The sequence below is a fragment of the Mesoplodon bidens genome (assembly GCF_964165515.1).
Source record: "Mesoplodon bidens genome assembly, chromosome: 3".
In the NCBI taxonomy this organism is placed as follows: Eukaryota; Metazoa; Chordata; class Mammalia; order Artiodactyla; family Ziphiidae; genus Mesoplodon; species Mesoplodon bidens.
Window position 1 is genome coordinate 10,150,782 of NC_138178.1, and position 19,676 is coordinate 10,170,457.

Genomic DNA, 19,676 nt, shown 5'->3' on the forward strand with positions numbered 1-19,676 from the left:
ACCAGAGGCAGAGACCTAAAGCTGGCTCCCTCTGGGAAGGGGCCGTGCCTGTCCTCATCCACTCACACCTGAACTGACACCTGCAGTCAGAGGGCAGGCAGCAGACTCGGAGACACAACCCTGCTGACCTGGGCCTGGGCTGGCCTGTCCAGCCTCCTTTCTGCTACTGCGGCAGAGTGCCCCAGACTTTGCCTCTGCCCTCCTTCCGCAGCCACGGCTTCTCTACATGTGGGTGGGCCTGGATGTCACACAGCCCACCCTGCCATTCATTCTGGCCCGGCTGCCCTGCCTGCCCAGTGCTTCCAGACGCTTCTGAGCTCCACCTGCCTCTCTTCTACAGAAATGGTGCCAAGATGTCCAGAGGCAGAGCCAGGGGGAAACTCTTCCTGGGCAGCATCTGGCTACTGGGCAGGGCACAGTGGGCAGTGGGCAGCCCTGGATGAATCCAGGCTTTCTCAGTTGCCCGGAGTGTCAGAGCTCACCACTGTCCTTGACCTGCCATGTTGTGGTGGGAGAACCAGGAACTCTGAGCTCCCTCTGCACGTGGGCCAGAACTAAAGGCTGAGGCTGATTTTGCATTCTGTAATTCTTTTCCTTTTTCCTTTGGCCCTGAGTAGGCTTTACGCTATTCAAAAATTATTTCCTTTGTATTTTTCAGCTTTTCTCAATGGTCTACTGCTTAGTCTCTGAATAAAAGGTGCTTTGCAGCATCAAACAGAGCTACACCAGAAACATTATTATGGGGATGAAACTATCAGATGATGTTATCACAAGCAGGTTTCACTGTAAGTAAAGGGACCATGTTAAACCCCAAACTCCTCTTTCAATGCTGATCAATTACAATGTGCTTATTTGCTTCACAAAATTATTTATTGGTTTCTTTAAAGCAGTGGATATTATCCTCTCATGAAACGTGAAATCTGTATATCTCCCTAGAAAACAGTGGACGGCCTGAAGTTTTAAACAGTTTTGGTAGTTGGTTCAGAGATCCCAGGAAGGTCATTCCTGAGTCCTCTGGCCAACCATGGAGGCCAGTTAGGAATCTCTATGTTTGAGAAACATTCCACTTGGGTCACTTGGTATGGGATTTAATTTCTTCGTTGTCTACACATAATATTCATGCATACATGAGCACATAAGGCACACAGGTACTGCACAGAATGGGCTCATCTGTACACCAACAGTTCCTGGAAATTGGGTGTAATTTGCTTTTCACATTCAGCTTTCACACTTTAGGTTGTTAACAAGAAAAATGTGTGTACCTCTCCACGCCGCTCAGTTTCCACTTGTGTTTCCGGGACATCAGTAATCCCCCACCCCAAGCTGCCTGGAAAAGGGAGAGCATACAAAAAAAAAGGCAGTGTTTTAAATTGCCTGGATTTCTAGAGTTTGGTGTCTTCTGGAACAGCAAGCATTGCATAGGGTGAAAGGTACAGCCTCAACCCCAGGTAACTTGGAGACTGGCCACTAGACTTCCAAAGGTTAAATTGGGGGGCTATTCTAAGGTCTCGGGCTCCACCTCAGATTTCTATGGATGTAAAGAGCCAAACATTTCCTCAGTCTACATGAGAAGGAGAAAGATCCTTCCCCAACCCATCACCACCACTCAGTCTTACAGTCTTAGTGAGGCTCATAATCTCAGAACTAGAAACCCTAGTATCTCCACAGTTTAGAGTAGATAAGGTGGGCTGGGACCCTTTAAACTGCTTTCAAGTTGCAAGGAAAACTCTTTTTGACAAGTCTGCATGATTCCAGGGGGAGGAGACACCTTCCAAGCCTATTTTACTGATGTGTAATTTTGGATAAGATAAACCAAAAGCCAAAACAAAACTAATAGCCAAAAAAATAAAAAATGCAAGCAGGCAAGATTTGTATCAGCCAATTAGTTGAGCAATAAAGAATGTGCTCCTTTAAAAATTTGTACTCAAGTTTGAAGAGTTGAATTGGTGTAATGATCTCCTTCAAAGATCAGATGTAAAGATGGAGATTCAGGGCCTCCCTGGTGGCGCAGTGGTTGAGAGTCCGCCTGCCGATGCAGGGGATACGGGTTCGTGCCCCGGTCTGGGAGGATCCCATATGCCGCGGAGCGGCTGGGCCCGTGAGCCATGGCCGCTGGGCCTGCGCATCCGGAGCCTGTGCTCCGCAACGGGAGAGGCCACAACAGTGAGAGGCCCGCATACCGCAAAAAGAAAAAAAAAAAAAAAAAAAAAAAAGATGGAGATTCATTGGAAAATGTTAACATTCTTTGGGTGTAAAAATAATCCTGGGATAATTTTAAAGAAAAAAACTGGGTATAATTGCATTCTTTTCTTTGTTGTAATTTCAGTCCTTTAACACTTTGAAAAATTATCCAGTTTTCCAAATGTGTAATATTTTAAGATTTTTTTCCAGTTTAATTATAGAATTATAAACAGTAAGGATAATGAGTGGTAAATTTGATACGTTTCAAAGAAAGCTAATACAACTGGTTAAAATATCTCCAACTTCTATTTTAAGTAGAAATTCTAGAGGAGAGCCTACTGCCTGCTGGCTCGGGACACACATTGCTGCTTTTAAAGCTGTCAGGATAATCCTCTTCCTGAATCAGCTAGTGAGGTTTCATAGGCTCTCCAGTTCCAAGACCCAGGTCACTGATGGTACTTGGGTCTGTCAACCTTTTCCCAGTGTCTTCATGTGTGAAATAAAGGGGTCTCTGGTAGGCTAAAGAACAACTCACACTGTGAATCAGGGAAGGAAAAGAAGACTGGAAATTGCGGTGCAGGATAACTCTGGGGTAATGGAAATTTACCTAACGTAGCCTCTGGAGGTTTTCTGCTCATGAAGAAAGAGGAATTAATTTGGTCTGAATGCTTACTATAAAGCCAAAATGATCTACTCAAAACAGTCTACTCTATATAACATAAGCCTCTTGCACCAGAATGTAAATCAACTTATGCTTCCTGCGTCGAGAAAGTCTCACAATGGAAAACACATCAGCTGAACCAAGCATTGTGCGTAAAGATGATCTGGCACTGATTCCTTATCTCATGGTGGGTCCTAAACAGTTTGCAGAGAGCAGCTGATCTTGGAGCCACACTTGGAGTCATACCAGTCTAAACTTTAATCCCTTTAATCTGTCCTTCTGAAAGTTGACATTTTTTTTCATTTGGAAATGTCCTGATGGGTGCATCTCCATTATTTTTTACTGTGACTAACCCTGCAGTCAAAACATCTCATATATAGTTTATCTTACTAGCTGACCAAGATAAAAAATTGGAAATTTGGATTCATATTTCATAGCAAGTTGTCAAGTCTGCTTTCCTCTTTGATTATACTAGTCTCTGACTTGAGCTGAATTTTTTCATCCATTGGATTTCCTATATAAATGCAACTCCTATTTATTCTTTGGACCATTCTCATAGGGAAGTAAGCTTTGCATGTGTGTACTCTGTGTGTGTGTACATAGGCCATATTCCTCCTTGGACATTATGGTCCAATGAATTGAGAACTAAGTGCCCAGCTCAGGTCCTGGTCATAGAAATAAGAATATTATCCTGTTGGGAAAGTTAAGGCATAATCAGCCTCAGACTGCTTCCAGCGAATGTTATGTACAGTGTGAGTTGTGTACTACTTTGTCTCTGATTTTTTAAAAGCTTAACTATCACCATCCTGAAAATAAACTCCTAAAGTAAAAACATAGAGAGAATACATTTCATTCCATGAGCTCCAGGTGAAAAAATGTGCAAGGACATTTTAGCGGCAGTCCCTACGGGATACTTACATCCACGTGCATCCAGATCTTATACTTTTTGCAAATGTCAGCAACAGCTAACAGGGGATCGAATGCTCCATACACGGTGGTCCCAGCCGTGGCACTCACAAGGAAAGGGACAAATCCCTGCGCAAATGAGAGAGCCCCAAATATTGTAAAATGGGGGGGGGGGTGGTCAAAGGATTCTTTTAAAAAGCTCATTAAAAAAAACAGTGGACATTCTCCTCCTATCATACACGTCTGCATTTTTGGAACCATCAGGAGGGTTACACACCTTGAAGCCTAGTAGGAATGAGGCTCGTTTTCCAGGGTCTAGGTTCTCCAGGCCATTCTGTTGGCCCTGCCAGTTGCCTTATGAGAACAGACTTCTGGTTCTCAGAAGAGACTACATTGGACTCAGAGGTGAGTAAGCTTCGTGGTGCCCACAAACCACTGATATATTCCAGGGAGACTTTCTGTCCTTCCCTACCCCACCCCCGTTTACTTTTCTAATCTTCCTTTTTCATAACAGGGCCTCTGAATGTAATAAATCTTCCAGAGTGAGCAGTCAAGAGGACAAAGGGAAGAACTCTCACCAGCCCATTATTCCTATTTGGAGTCTCAGAGGAGAGGCTTCACCTGGGGCTAAACAGTAAGCCATGACTTTTATCTGTCTAAGTTGGCTCAGTCTGTCTGGCCATGGCTAAATGAAAATTGATAGAAATAATAGGCCACTGCTGAAAGATGGCCCAGGAATGCCTCAAATTCATGATGGAACCTGACGTTACAGAGTCAGTCTTTAGGTGGCAGCAAAGGTTTATGTGACTAGAAGTGGTTCCAGTACCAGGACAAGGGGAAAGGATGCGGCTGCCACTTTGTAGGGGGGGAAAAGGGCATATGAAAATTAATAATTATTCCTGAGATCCTAATAGTACAATTCGTGTGTTATATCGTTGAACTACGAACTGTAGATTAGATCTACTAAAAGCTCTGGCCTGTGAACCATCCAGGGATGTAAATGACTTCCTAGAGCTTTGTAGGAATTTTTAGCAGGTCTTCAGAAATTGTCCCTTCTAAAAACAAGTACTGAATTGCTTCCTGAAAAATAAGGTGTTTGAAGGGCCAACACATCAACATGTGTCTAGGCAGGAAATATGGGCCCTTTTCAAATAACCACACACAGTAACTCCCATATGCTAAATTAGCTTCCTGGGATTTTCCCCTTGTGAATACGGTCTTTCCAATGTGTCTGTTTAATGCCAATCCTCATCACATGGGAAGAAAAATCCTTTGGAAACTGTTACAGTATCACTGTGTATGGTATTTATTCAGTAACTTAGACTTTTTCAAAGCAGAGCCTATCACTCAGAGAAATAAGTAATGACAATGCAAAATTCCATATTCTCTTTTAAAAATAAAACAAAAATGTGTTCTCTACTGGATGGAAACAGAAATACATACCGTCAGCTTGTTATGGGCTGGATAAAGCTCCCTTCAAAAACTTACTTTTTGTTTGGCTTCAAGGATCCTTCTTTCAAGATCAGATGCGATCATTTTCCCCCTGAAAGGAAAATAAGTATATCAAGTTTGCTTCGAATAATTTCCTTTGTTGTCTTTACAAGGAGCCGCAGGAGGGTAGAAGTCCAACCTTAAATCATTGATAATAATGATCAGTTAGAACAACTCCTCGGTTGTTTCCAGAAAGAAAGGTATTTCCTCCCTGAATGATGCTGGACTGTAATTTCTGACACGTTTAGGAGATGCCCGACCTCACTGTCCACATGTCTCTCCACTCTGCACAGAGCCTGCTTTTTAGGTCATTTCTTAATTCGATTAAAACAAACCTGCTTTGGAGCAAGACTTTTGGCAATGAAAGCAGAGTTCAGAAAAAGATTTGCATTCCAAATCTTCCAGTGAATGGACCTGCAATTTCACATAGAGATGAAACGCCAAGAAGAGAAAATCCACTCTGAATCATTTGGATGAAAATATTGTCAAAAGCTACCTAATTACATTCCAAGGGCTAAAAGCACAAAGCAGGCCAAGAACTCATGGACTCAAATGTCAAACAGGCAGACAGGCATTGGAGAAAGAAACATCCTTTCATCTCTGAAATGTTTCTTTCCTAAAATAGAAACACAGATAGTACTTTGCTTACTATAAAACCTCACTATTCTCCAATAAAGATGTTAAAAAAAAACCTCACTATTATAATAATCAAAGGAGTTGATTTCTACAAGAAGTTAGATGTGGCTAGATGTGTGATCTTAGTCAAGTTACTGAATTTCCCTGTGCGTATTATGGAGTTATGAGGATTAAATGACTTAATAAATGCAAAAAAAATTTTTAAGTGCTTGGCATATGGGAAGTATTCCATAAATGTTAGCTTTTATTGTTGAGATGGTCACTATGCATTATGGCATTCCTACCCCAAGATTTTGGGAAAAAAAAACCAAGCAAAGGACAGAGTAGCCGCATGTTACTGGAGGCTGTGAACTATTCTTTAAACTAAAATAGCTCTCTTGACATTGCTAAACTGGCTAAACTTTTCACATCTGGGCCATTGATCTAGGTTTGTAGAAGACAATTTGGAAAAATAAATGATGGGGAGGCGTTTGTCACAATAAATGGTTGGGGAAGCTACTGGCATTTAGGGGACAGTAAGTGAGGTTTTGGAATGTGTCACTAGCTCCACAGTCATTTGTGGTGGTCCTTGTGATTTTAGGTAGATATAGATTTAGACACAGGGCTAGCATTTGGGCTACTCCATTAGAGCTTCTAGTGTGGTCTCACTTAAGCTTTACCTATTGAAATATGTTGTCTTATTATAAACTACTTCTCTAACCGTGCTCCTTTTTTTAAAATATTTATTTATTTATTTTATTTATTTATTTTTGGCTGTGTTGGGTTTTCGTTGCTGTGCAGGCTTTCTCTAGTTGCGGCGAGCGGGGGCTACTCTTTGTTGCGGTGCGCGGGCTTCTCATTTTTGTGGCTTCTCTTGCTGCGGAGCACTGGCTCTAGGTGTGCAGGCTTCAGTAGCTGCGGCACGCGAGCTCAGTAGTTGTGGCTCGTGGGCTCTAGAGCGCAGGCTCAGTAGTTGTGGCGCACGGGCTTAGCTGCTCCGCAGCATGTGGGATCCTCCCGGGCAAGGGCTTGAACCCATGTCCCCTGCATTGGCAGGTGGATTCTTAACCACTGTGCCACCAGGGAAGCCCCTAACCTTGCTCCTTTTCATAAAAATAATTTGGGCACAGTGAGTAGGTAAGTTATATTTTCTACAATTTTCATTTCAGGCTAACAAAGAAGGTATTACATAATAGTTGGCATATAAAGTAGACATTGGGTCTGAAAGCATGGAGAACCACTGAGTTTTGTGAGGCTGTTTTCCAAAGAAAGGTAGTTAAAAGGCAATTACCTGGCAATGGCAATGGACACATCACCAGTGATTAGTCAGTTGGGCTGCAATGGAACAAAGGGCATTATATTTGGTGCTGAGGGTATGACTCTAATTCAGAGCAGCCCACCTTTGGGGAACTTCTGTGAGATGGGCCTCTGAAGGAGGGCAGAGGGAATGGAAGGGCAGGCTTTGGGGCGGGGGGTCGGGGAAAGGGCTCTGGAGGCCCTTTCATGCCCTATGTGTCTCCCTATACTTCACAGCTTGGCTTGGGAGCATCCCTCAAAGCTGTGATTTTTCAGCCTCTCCTAGATCTGGCTGGGCTAAAACACCTTGCTCCACCGTGACAGAAACAAAAAGTTCAAATTTCAGAGGACATTCAGGTCTTATATTTACCTTTTACATCAAGTTTTAAGTGCATTAAAATTGCCGTAGTATTTTTTTTTTTTTTTTTTTTTTTTTTTTCTGTACGCGGGCCTCTCACTGCTGTGGCCTCTCCCGTTGCGGAGCACAGGCTCCGGACACACAGGCTCCGCGGCCATGGCTCGCGGGCCCAGCCGCTCCACGGCATGTGGGATCTTCCGGGACAGGGGCACGAACCCGTGTCCCCTGCATCGGCAGGCGGACTCTCAACCACTGCGCCACCAGGGAAGCCCTGCCGTAGTATTTTTGTAGGCAAACACAAACACTGAGAGAGAGAATTCTCAGAAATTGTTTGCAAGTCCCAAATGTTACCTAGTCTACCACAACTAACCTTCTCTGCCTTGGAGAGTTTTGGGGAGACTGGCCTGACAATCACTATTTGCTCACTAATCACATCTGGATATTTTGTGAAGCCCAGGCAGTAAGACCTCATGGAGAAGTAACAGATTAGGGGACGTCAGAATTGCAGGGGACTCTAGACCTCTTTCTAGTCTAATTGTCTCATTTTTTAAATGAGGAAACAGGACAAGACAGTCACCTGTATGACAGCCCAGGATCAGGTAAAGGCTGGCTTTACCTAGAAAGAAAATGCCAAGCTTCCAGAACAAACTCAAAGGGCCAAACATATAGGAAACCTCTTTAGAAAGGTTATTGTCTTTTAACATAAGATAAATCCTTTGAGATAATATCTGGCTTTCATGGATCGGAGGTGTCATTCAAACCTGCCGGGAAAACAGTAATGAACATACAGTCTGTCCCATTTCCATATCAGGGCAGGGAGAAGGGACACCCTTGTCCAATAATCAAGTCCAAGTGTTCGCTTCTCGCAGAGTGGAAAGCTCTGGGTGTGCTCTTAACAGGTAGGCTCCAGACTTTGCCAGGCATTTGGCCGTCCAAGCCCGTATTTGTTTTGTCCACTTAGGAACCCAGAGCCTGGCACACTGTGGGTGGCCGATTGACATCTGTTGGAGGTATGTGAGTAGAAGGAAAAAGTTTCACCCTAGGATTATATTAATATGTTCACTTTACCTTAGAGACTGACAAGACCGCTAGTATGGGGGCCCCTGGAGACAAAACTTTTCATCTCTCCAATTAGAATTGGATGAATTACTTTACAACAATGGTTTGTAAAATTTAGCATGCATAAACGTCATCTGTGTATGTCTTTCACATGTATATTCCTTGGCCCTGCTCTTAGGGATTTTGATTCAGGAGGTCAGGTGTAGGGCCCGGGAATCAATTCATTCTACAAATTAATTTATTGAGGTCTCATTATGCACCAAACACTGTTAGGGGTATGGGGCACCAGGGTAAACAGGCCAGCTTTTACTCTCCAGGGCTTACATGCTAACAAGGGAGACAGAGACAAGTCAATAGACAAACACGCATAGCAATCTGCGTTTCTAACAAGGAGATGGTGATACAGGCAGACCGAGGTCCACATGTTGAGAAACACTGCCTTAGAAATGGAAGTTTTCGCCTGGTAGGTATTTCAATAATTCTGTAACACATTAGCCAAGCACTTTCCACAGGACCCAGGGTTTTGAGCCATCACGGCTGTAGGGCAGCGAGGTGCGGAAGTGGCATTGTGCATCCCTGCCTGCCCATGGGCTGTGGAGGGAGAGACAGCTGGGTGACACCCAGCAAGCTCCTCTGAGGATCAGAAGCTGTCTGGCAGTCCTGGCTTTTCCAGACAAGCATGTCTTGGTGCAGGGCAGCTTTGGATGACAGCTGTTGCACCACATATGTCTGGTCTAGAGGTATTTCCATAGCAAAAATGCATATCTCTTATGCTTACCCATGCAGCCTTTAAGGGCCCAAGTAAGCTGTGACTGATGCTTTGCAATGATCTCTCTGTTAGGTGTTAGTGTTTAAGAAAGAACTGCCATTAAGGTGAGGACTGTTGAACCAGACCGCTGCTTCGGATGTGGCTGTTTTGCACGGAGATTCTTGATTTTGTGACAGTCTTTAAAAATTCATATGATGCTCTCACCGTCATGTATACGGAAGTCAAAACCTTACCTTGTACACGTAAAACTTTTATAAATACAATAAACCAATGATACCTCAATAAATTAAAAAAAAAGAAAATTAAAAAAGATTCATGTGATGCTATAGGGTCAGATAACTTCATGAAGTTGCCTGGGCAAAATCCCACACTGCCAGCTAGAGCTGCCAGCTGGAAGAACCTTCTCTTTGTGGAAAGAAGCAAAAGGCACAGATTACCCCGTGTGCGGACTTTGGACCCACATGCATGGCTATCTTCCCGTGGCTCTGATGGGAAAAACGATCTTACCAAAAGAAGCACGTTACTGGGGAATGTAGATCTCTGGGCAGGCAACCAAACGGTCACAAATCGGGTGCCTGAGCCTTTGGTGACCCTGATCCTTGGCCCTGCTGAACTATAATAATTCTACCAACCTTTCCTAAGTGCTTAGAGCTTGGCTCTGTTCACAGAGATTTGTGTGCAAAGAAGAAAGGACGCGTGATCCTTCGCGTTAGAAATTGACTAATGTTACGACCACTGTTGATAGCAACAGCCCCCGCAGTGATAACGAATTACCAGTTTTAGAAGCAGTCCCTGTACTATGCCTTACTCCTGATCTTTGCCACTCATGCCAACCCCGCAAGAGCATTTTTACTGTCCTTACTCTGCAGATAAGGAAACTACGGCTCATCGAAGCGAACGAATGTGGCTAAAAGCTTGGAATGTAGAGACAGTAACCAGGTTTCCGCTCCAGACCCTATGCTACTTGTGTGTATCTGAAGAATTCAGTTCCTCTGTTTACTCATTTATAAATTGATATTACTAGTACTTCCCTCACAAGGTTTACATGAGGATTGAATGACACAGTAAATATCAAACACTGTAAAGCACTAAGTATAAAACCCTGCCTAGCATATAGTAAGCAGTCAATGCATGTTAGTCTCATTGTTATTACTAGTAGTACTAGCATCGTGTGACTTGCAGGATGCCACACAGTTAGTAGGGGCAGATTTCAAACTTAGAGCTGTATTCTGACATCAGATCCCAGGGTTCTCAGTGCTGCACAATAAATGTCTTCCGAAGCATTTATGGGGTTTATTAAAAAAATGCCTGCTACCTTGACTTAACAAGAAACCTTTCAGGTTGAGTCCTAGGATTGTAATGATGTAGGTAGTATTTCCACTATGGTTTCTTGGAAGCCCCCTGGACTGAGTAGTTCCTTGATCCTAGTTCTTATTGCTGTTGGTACAGATTAGTAAAATAAGAAAAACACAGACCCTCCCGCTAAAACTTATCACCCTATCATCCTTAGATGATATTGTTCTATGTAGCCCCCAAAGGCTACAGGAGTAACAGAAACCTGCTAGTTTTTTGTTTTTGTTTTTTAACTAGTCAGTGCTTAGCAAGACTATTTCTTTAACATTGATTGTAATGTAGATTAAGCAAGGGGAATTCATGGACTGAAGTGAATTTTCAAATTGCCTGGACTGTGTGGTGACTTGACAATTTGCGTGGATTGACTTGGAAAAAAAATGTTGCAGGAGTTATACGGTAAAACATTCTCAGGGACTACCTTGGGGAAAAGAGCTCCGTGTGTGTCCTCATGGCTGCTACCCATGGGATAACTTATCCTAGGAAGGGCTCGTAAGATAAAATGATAAACAGCAGTCAAAACAGGTCATTCAGGAAGCACTGGCATTACAAAACCAAGCCCTTTGCAAAAAAAAAATTTACCATAATTATAAACAGTGAACTTCCTTGGTCCCTTTAAAATAGAGTTTGATTTGGGAAAAGAACTTTATAATAATGAACTGTATTTTTCTCCTTTAAGATATGTCTTCCAATATGCACAATGGGATCCCTTGGCATTATGGTCAGGATATGGGAACAGGATGTTTTTGGTGATTTTTGTGTCTAATTCTAGTAATTAAAAGAATTTGAAAAGGAATAGATACATGTATATGTATAACTGAATCACTTTGCTGTACACCTGAAACTAACACATCATGGTTAATCAACTATACAAAAAAAATTTACATTTTCCAAAAGCACTGACTTATACTTACTCCCTAGAGTGATGGGCAACTGAGGACTCCAACCATGATGTAGTAAAGAGTTATTTTCATATGAAAATATGAAACCTTATCGCTGCCACTAGGAATTAACATTGGGGCTGAGAGGGAAGTAGATGACGAGGGAAACTGTGTGGGCAGGAAGGGATGCTGGTGATCTCTCATCACCCCTCCTCCTTCCCAAACTGCCATTCCTCTTCCCTGGACATGTTGGTACAGAGAAGAAAAGGATCATGATAAGAAGTTCAAAGGACTTCCCTGGTGGTCCAGTGGTTAAGACTCCGTGCTTCCAATGCAGGGGGCACGGGTTCAATCCCTGGTCAGGGAACTAAGATCCCATGTACCTTGTGGCGTGGCCAAAAAAGAAGTTCAATTTACCATGTAAGAAACCATGCTTGGCTATTCTAAATAACTTTCGAGTCAAAGAGGAAATCAAAACTGCACTTCCAGAACATTAAAAATTAATGACATGGGAATAGGACATATAAAAATATGAGAAGCACCCTAAATCATTCTCAGAGGAAAACGTTTAGCCTGACATGCTTTTGAAATTAAGTAACAGGGAATTAAAAATAACTAAACATATTTCATTCAGGAAGCTAGGAAAATAACAAACAACGTAAGCGGAAAGCATGAGACAAGTTTTTTCAGTGATTTAGAAACTTTATAAAGTAAACCAAATTAATAAATTCAAAAGCTCATATATTGAAAAGATCAATGAATATACAAATATCTGATTAGTCTAATAAAAAAGAGAGAAAATGTAACATTTGAAATGAGAAAGAAGGTTATAAAGGTATTTTAATATTACAAAATAATTCTATGTAGAGCTTTATGAGTTTCAAAGAAATGGGAACCTGGAAAAATAATTCTAAGGTACAACTGGATGAGAATAATTGAAGAGATGAATATTAACATGCGCTAAGAATGGAGAAGATGAGGGGCACCTTCAAGATGGCAGAGGAGTAAGACGTGGAGATCACCTTCCTCCCCACAGATACATCAAAAATGCATCCACCTGACGAACAACTCCTACAGAACACCTACTGAATGCTGGCAGAAGACCTCAGACTTCCCAAAAGGCAAGAAACTCCCCATGTACCTGGGTAGGGCAAAAGGAAAAACAGAGACAAAAGAATAGGGACGGGACCTGCCCCTCAGGGAGGGAGCTGTGAAGGAGGAAAGGTTTCCACACACTAGGAAGCACCTTCACTGGCAGAGATGGGGAGTGGGGAGGGGGGAGACTTCGGAGCCATGGAGGAGAGTGCAGCAACAGGGGAGCGGAGGGCAAAGTGGAGAGATTCCCGCACAGAGGATTGCTGCCGACAGGCACTCACCAACCTGAGAGGCTTGTCTGCTCACCCGCTGGGGCGGGTGGGGCTGGGAGATGAGGCTCGGGCTTCGGAGCTCAGATCCCAGGGAGAGGACTGGGGTTGGCTGTGTGAACACACCCTGAAGGGGGCTAGTGAGCCACAGCTAGCCAGGGGGGAGTCCAGGAAAAAGTCTGGACCTGCCTAAGAGGCAAGAGACCATTGTTTCAGGGTGTGCGAGGAGAGGGGATTCAGAGCACCACCTAAACGAGCTCCAGAGATGGGCACGAGCCACGGCTATCAGCGTGGACACCAGAGATGGGCATGAGATGCTAAGGCTGCTGGTGCAGCCACCAAGAAGCCTGTGTGCAAGCACAGGTCACTATCCACACCTCACCTCCCGGGAGCCTGTGCAGCTTGCCACTGCCAGGTTACCCACTCTCACGACTATTATTCAACATAGTTTTGGAAGTTTTAGCCACAGCAATCAGAGAAGAAAAAGAAATAAAAGGAATCCAAATTGGAAAAGAAGAAGTAAAACCGTCACTTGTTGCAGATGACATGATACTATAAATAGAGAATCCTGAAGATGCTACCAGAAAACTACTAGAGCTAATGAATGAATTTGGTAAAATAGCAGGATACAAAATTAATGCACAGAAATCTCTTGCATTCCTATACACTCATGATGAAAACTCTGAAAGAGAAATTAAGGAAACACTCCCATTTATCACTGCAACAAAAAGAATAAAGTACCTAGGAATAAACCTACCTAAAGAGACAAAAGATCTGTATGCATAAAACTATAAGACACTGATGAAAGAAATTAAAGATGATAGAAACAGAGGGAGAGATATACCATGTTCTTGGATTGGAAGAATCAACTTTGTGAAAATGACTATACTACCCAAAGCAATCTACAGATTCAATGCAATCCCTATCAAACTACCAATGGCGTTTTTCACAGAACTAGAAAAAAAAATTTTACAATTTGTATGGAGACACAAAAGACCCCGAATAGCCAAAGGAATCTTGAGAAAGAAAAACGGAGCTGGAGGAATTAGGCTCCCTGACTTCAGACTATACTACAAAGCTACAGTAATCAAGACAGTGTGGTACTGGCACAAAACCAGAAATATAGATAAATGGAACAGGATAGAAAGCCCAGAGGTAAACCCACGCACATATGGTCACCGTATCTTTGATAAAGGAGGCGGGAATATACAATGGAGAAAAGACGGCCTCTTCAATAAGTGGTGCTGGGAAAACTGGACAGCTACATGTAAAAGAATGAAATTAGAACATTCCCTAACACCATATGCAAAAATAAACTCGAAATGGGTTAAAGACCTAAATGTAAGGCCAGGCACTATAAAACTCTTAGAGGAAAACATAGGCAGAACACTCTATGACATAAATCACAGCAAGATCCTATTTGACCCACCTCTTAGAGAAATGGAAATAAAAACAAAAATAAACAAATGGGACCTAATGAAACTTCAAAGCTTTTGCACAGCAAAGGAAACCATAAACAAGATGAAAAGACAACCCTCAGAATGGGAGAAAATATTTGCAAATGAAGCAACTGACAAAGGATTAATCTCCGAAATTTACAAGCAGCTCATGCAGCACAATATCAAAAAAACAAACAACCCAATCCAAAAATGGGCAGAAGATCTAAATAGACATTTCTCCAAAGAAGATATACAGATTGCCAAGAAACACATGAAAGGATACCCAACATCACTAATCATTAGAGAAATGCAAATCAAAACTACAATGAGGTATCACCTCTCACCTCACATGGTCAGAATGGCCATCATCAAAAAATCTACGAACAATAAATGCTGGAGAGGGTGTGGAGAAAAGGGAACCCTCTTGCACTGTTGGTGAGAATGTAAATTGATACAGCCACTATAGAGAACAGTATGGAGGTTCCTTAAAAAACTAAAAATAGAACTACCATACAACACAGCAATCCCACTACTGGGCAAATACCCTGAGAAAACCATAATTCAAAAAGAGTAAAAAAAGAGAACATACCACAATGTTCATTGCAGCACCATTTACTAGCTAGGACATGGAAGCAACCTAAGTGTCCATCGACAGATGAATGGATAAAGAAGATGTGGCACATATATACAATGGAATATTACTCAGCCATAAAAAGAAACGAAATTGAGTTATTTGTAGTGAGGTAGACGGACCTAGAGTCTGTAATACAGAGTGAAGTAAATCAGAAAGAGAAGAACAAATACCATATGCTAAGTCATATATATGGAATAAAAAAAAAGTGGTTCTGAAGAACCTAGGGGCAGGACAGGAATAAAGACGCAGATGTAGAGAATGGACTTGAGGACACCGGGAGGGGGAAGGGTAAGCTGGGATGAAGTGAGAGAGTGACATGGACTTATAAATACTACCAGACGTAAAATACATAGCTATTGGGAAGCAGCCGCAAAGCACAGGGAGATCAGCTCGGTGCTCTGTTTCCACCTAGAGGGGTGGGATAGGGAGGGTGGGAGGGAGACACAAGAGGGAGGGGATATGGGGGTATATGTATATGTATAGCTGATATACTTTGTTATAAAGCAGAAACTAATAGACCATTGTAAAGCAATTATATTCCAATAAAGATGTTAAAAAAAAGTGGTTAAAATACTAAAAAAAAAATAAAGAGTCATGTACCACAATGTTCGTTGCAGCACTATTTACAATAGCCAGGACATGGAAGCAACCTAAGTGTCCATCGACAGATGAATGGATAAAGAAGATGTGGCACAAATATACAATGGAATATTACTCAGCCATAAAAAGAAACGAAATTGAGTTATTTGTAGTGAGGTGGATGGACCTAGAGTCTGTCATATAGAGTGAAGTAAGTCAGAATGAGAAAAACAAATACTGTATGCTAACACATACAGTTACATGTTACTATTAGCTACATCCTAACAGTTCGTTAGGATAGCTATTGTCAAAAAGACAAGAAAAAACAAATGTTGGTAAGTTTGTAGAGAAAAGGAAACCTTTGTACACTCTTGGGGGGAATGTAAATTAATACGGCCACAACGGAAACAGTATGGTTGGAGTTCCTCAAAAATTAAAAGTAGAAATACAATGTGATCTATGAATCCCACTCCTTGGTAATTATCCAAAGGAAATGAAATCAATATTTCAAAGAGATATCTGTACTCCCATGTTAATTCCAGCGTTATTCACAATGGACAAGATTAGGAAACAACCTAAAGTGTCCTTCAACAGAGGAATCAGCCATAAAAAAGAAGGAACTTCTGACATTTGCTACAACATGATGAACCTTGAGACATTCATTGTGCTAAGTGAAACAAGTTAATCACAAAAAGACAAAAAGGAGTGAGGTACTGAAAGCAGTCAAATTCATAGACACAGAAAGTAGAATGGCGGTTGCCAGGGGCTAGGGGGAAGGAGAGTGGAGAGTTTTTAATGGGTATAGACTTTCAGTTTGGCAAGATGAAAAGAGTTTTGGAGATAGAAAGCGGTGATGGCAGCCCAACAATGTGAGCATAGCTCACATCGCTGACCTGTACACTTAAAAAAGGTTAAGAAGGGGGCTTCCCTGGTGGCACAGTGGTTGAGAGTCCGCCTGCCGATTCAGGGACACGGGTTCGTGCCCTGGTCTGGGAAGATCCCACATGCCGTGGAGCGGCTGGGCCCGTGAGCCATGGCCGCTGAGCCTGCGCGTCCGGAGCCTGTGCTTCGCAACGGGAGAGGCCACAACAGTGAGAGGCCCGCGTATGGCAAAAAAAAAAAAAGGTTAAGAGGGTAAATTTTATGTGTATTTCACCACAACTTAAAAAAATTGGAAAACACAAAAAAAGAAGGGACCATGCTTAATTGTTGAACACTTGGAGTTCTCTTCTGACTCAACCCTTGATTCTTCACTTCCCAGCTATGTGACCTTGGACCTGTCACACCCTGCCAAGACCATGAGTCAAATGGAGAAAAGAGACCACGTCATACTGTTTAAAACTACTGTGTATATAGAAACTCTTCACAAGCTATGTCAGCACCAGGGAAATGTGAGGGAACATACTTCTGTGTCTCTAATAAACAGATCAATTAGAGCAACTGTGTAAGGTGCTTAGGACTGTGCCTGGCGTATAATAAACACTCCATGTGTGTCAGCAATTATTATTTTAGAATCCTTCCTGATATAGGACGTAATGAAGCACAGACACCGCTAGCATCTCTGAATTCTCTGCATCCAAACGCATAGGAGATATGACACTCAGGGGGCTCCCCACAGCCCTGAGCAATAATAATCGATTCAGGGTGAAGTCTATCTTATTACAGTGCCCTCAGTAGCTCCCTGAGGACCAGAAAGTTAATGCGCTTCCCTTCTGCCTCCAGGCACTGGCCACAACTCAGCTAATTTAATAAAAGAGTATAATGACCCCAGATTGTTTATACTTTCAATTGTTTACATCAATTGTGTGATAAAGTGTGGTACTTCACAAGAGCAGGGAAATGTAACTGTAATTGACAAAGCTAAGTGATCAATTGAAAGAACTAAAAATGTATACAAAAGCATAAGTAGTTAATTTTTGTGGTATAAAAGTGTTGATCAAAATAGCTAACAGAATTCTTGTGTTACAAGGGAGCTAGGAAGGCTGGTGGCTCTTCTAGTCGTGTGCCAACCAGGCATCATGTATCTTGGTCAGACTTATTTTCTGTAAGGTTTAACAGCAATTTACTAGTAATTTAGGTAAGTGAAAGGGAACCCTGAAGGAGCAAGTGATGGAGAAATCGAAGAGAATGGAAGAGAATGTCAGAGAGAATTACTTTCTTAAAGTACCTGTAAGTCCATACTGATAATAAATAACAGAGACATACAGATAGACTGACAGACAGACAGAGACAGAGAAAGAGAGATGGAGAGAGAGAGAAAAAGGGAAAGGAAAGTTCTTCCTTACAGTAGAATGAAAGGAACTAGTAAACTTAGAAGGAATGATGGAGTTAGAAAATCACTATTTTGCAACCATCATAATAATAATTCAGGCAAGAATCATCAATGGATGCGAAACTACCAAACGAATGTTTTAGGAGGAACACAATATTTATATAGTCTTAAAGCATCCCCTACAGATATTTATTAACTGCAAAGTAGAGAATAGTCATTTTACAGTGGAGAGACCTGGCAGGCACCACCTTAACCAATAGGCAAGCGGACATTACTCCTGATCAGATGCACTTGAGAAGACAGGCATCGCCTCCCTGGAATTCCTGCCCAAAATGCATCGCCTGAATCTAACCACGAGGAAATGTCAGACAAAGCCAAATTAAGAAATATTCTGCAAAATAAATGGTTTATACTCTTCAAAATATCAATGTCATGAAAAACAAAGGAAGGATGAGGACATGTTCCAGATTAAAGGGGAATAAAAAGGCATGACAACTAAGTGAAATCTGTGATCCTGGACAGGGAAAAAAAAAATAGCTCCAAAGGATAGTATTGGGACAATTGATGAAATTTGAATAGGGTGTATAGGTTAAATAATAGTCTTGTGTCAAGGTCAAATTTCCTGATTTTGATAATTGGACTGTGATTATGTAAGTGAATATCCTTGTTATCAAAAAATTGAAGTATTAAGGGGTAAAAAGGGCATGTCTGCAGGGAATTCTCAAATGGTTGAGAAAAAATTATATCTATAATATACAAATAAGTTATGCATGTAATAGTCATTACATTCAACATGTAATATTAAATTGCATACATGGGAGAGAAAGAATGATCAAGCAAATATGTCAGAATGTTAACAATTGGTGAATCGGGGTGAGGGTGTATGAGAGTTCCTGTTACTCTCCTTGTAATTTTTCTTTGTTTGAAATTATTCACAAAAATACAAAGTTAAAAAAAAAAGAAGGCTGGATGAATAAATGTCCAAGAACCCTTCCAACTCTGAGGGCTTCCCGACTGAAATCCATTAGCAGCGGGTCGGCGCAGCAACAGCCCGCAGCCCTGCCCCCTCCGCCCCACGCCAGCCCTCCCTAAACCACGTTCCTGTCCTTCCATCACCACTCCTGTTTCCCCCTCTGTCTCCTTCCCATTTTATAATGTAAGATGATTTCAGACTCCTTGTGAGCTCTTGAGAGGAAGATCCTACATAACTGTAGACAAAAGAATAAGGAGCTCACAAAGGAAATGAAAGCTCGGCTATTTTATCCCTTTTGTTTTCATATAATGCACATCTCATCTCGAGCAGACCCTTCATTGCACAGTTAAATACACCTTGAGGTCCCTTCCTTAAAACAACCAAACCAAAACCATCCTGGACTCGACATCTTCTGCATCCAGCTTCTGCCCTACCACCTTCCCTTCGCGGCTCCGCCTCTAGAAACGTCTGCCTTCCATCTCCGTTTCCCCTCCCCTCACCCTTCCACCCTCACGCCTCTACTGAAGCTGTTCCAGCCAGACTCGCCAGCCACCTTCTCATCAGGAAAGCTGAGGGGCAGTTGGTGACCCTCGTTTCATCTACTGGTGGCATTTGCTGCTGTTAACCACTCCTTCTAGAAACACGCTCATGGCCCTCATGGCCCCGGGTCCTGATTCTTCTCCAACAACTCTGGCTGTTGCTTCTCAGTCTCCACTGCAGGCCCCTCTGACTCTGCCTGTCCCCGAAATGGGGATGCTCCTGAGCTCTTTCCCAGGCCACTCTGCATGGCTCCCACTGTACAACTGCTATTCCCAGTTGCCTACCTGACACCCTCACTTGGACGTCTC

At 42.4% G+C, this 19,676-nt stretch overlaps 1 protein-coding gene across 1 annotated transcript in view; it reads right to left on the reverse strand.

Moving 5' to 3' along the window:
- GAD2 (glutamate decarboxylase 2) overlaps nt 1-19,676 on the reverse strand; it is a gene marked incomplete at both ends in the record, with an annotated part of 67,489 nt that overhangs the window by 21,287 nt on the left and 26,526 nt on the right. Inside the window, 3 exons of the mRNA XM_081228950.1 lie at nt 1,263-1,327; nt 3,761-3,877; nt 5,237-5,291. Of these exons, the coding sequence (XP_081085076.1) occupies nt 1,263-1,327; nt 3,761-3,877; nt 5,237-5,291 (237 nt within the window). The remainder of the gene's footprint in view (nt 1-1,262; nt 1,328-3,760; nt 3,878-5,236; nt 5,292-19,676) is intronic.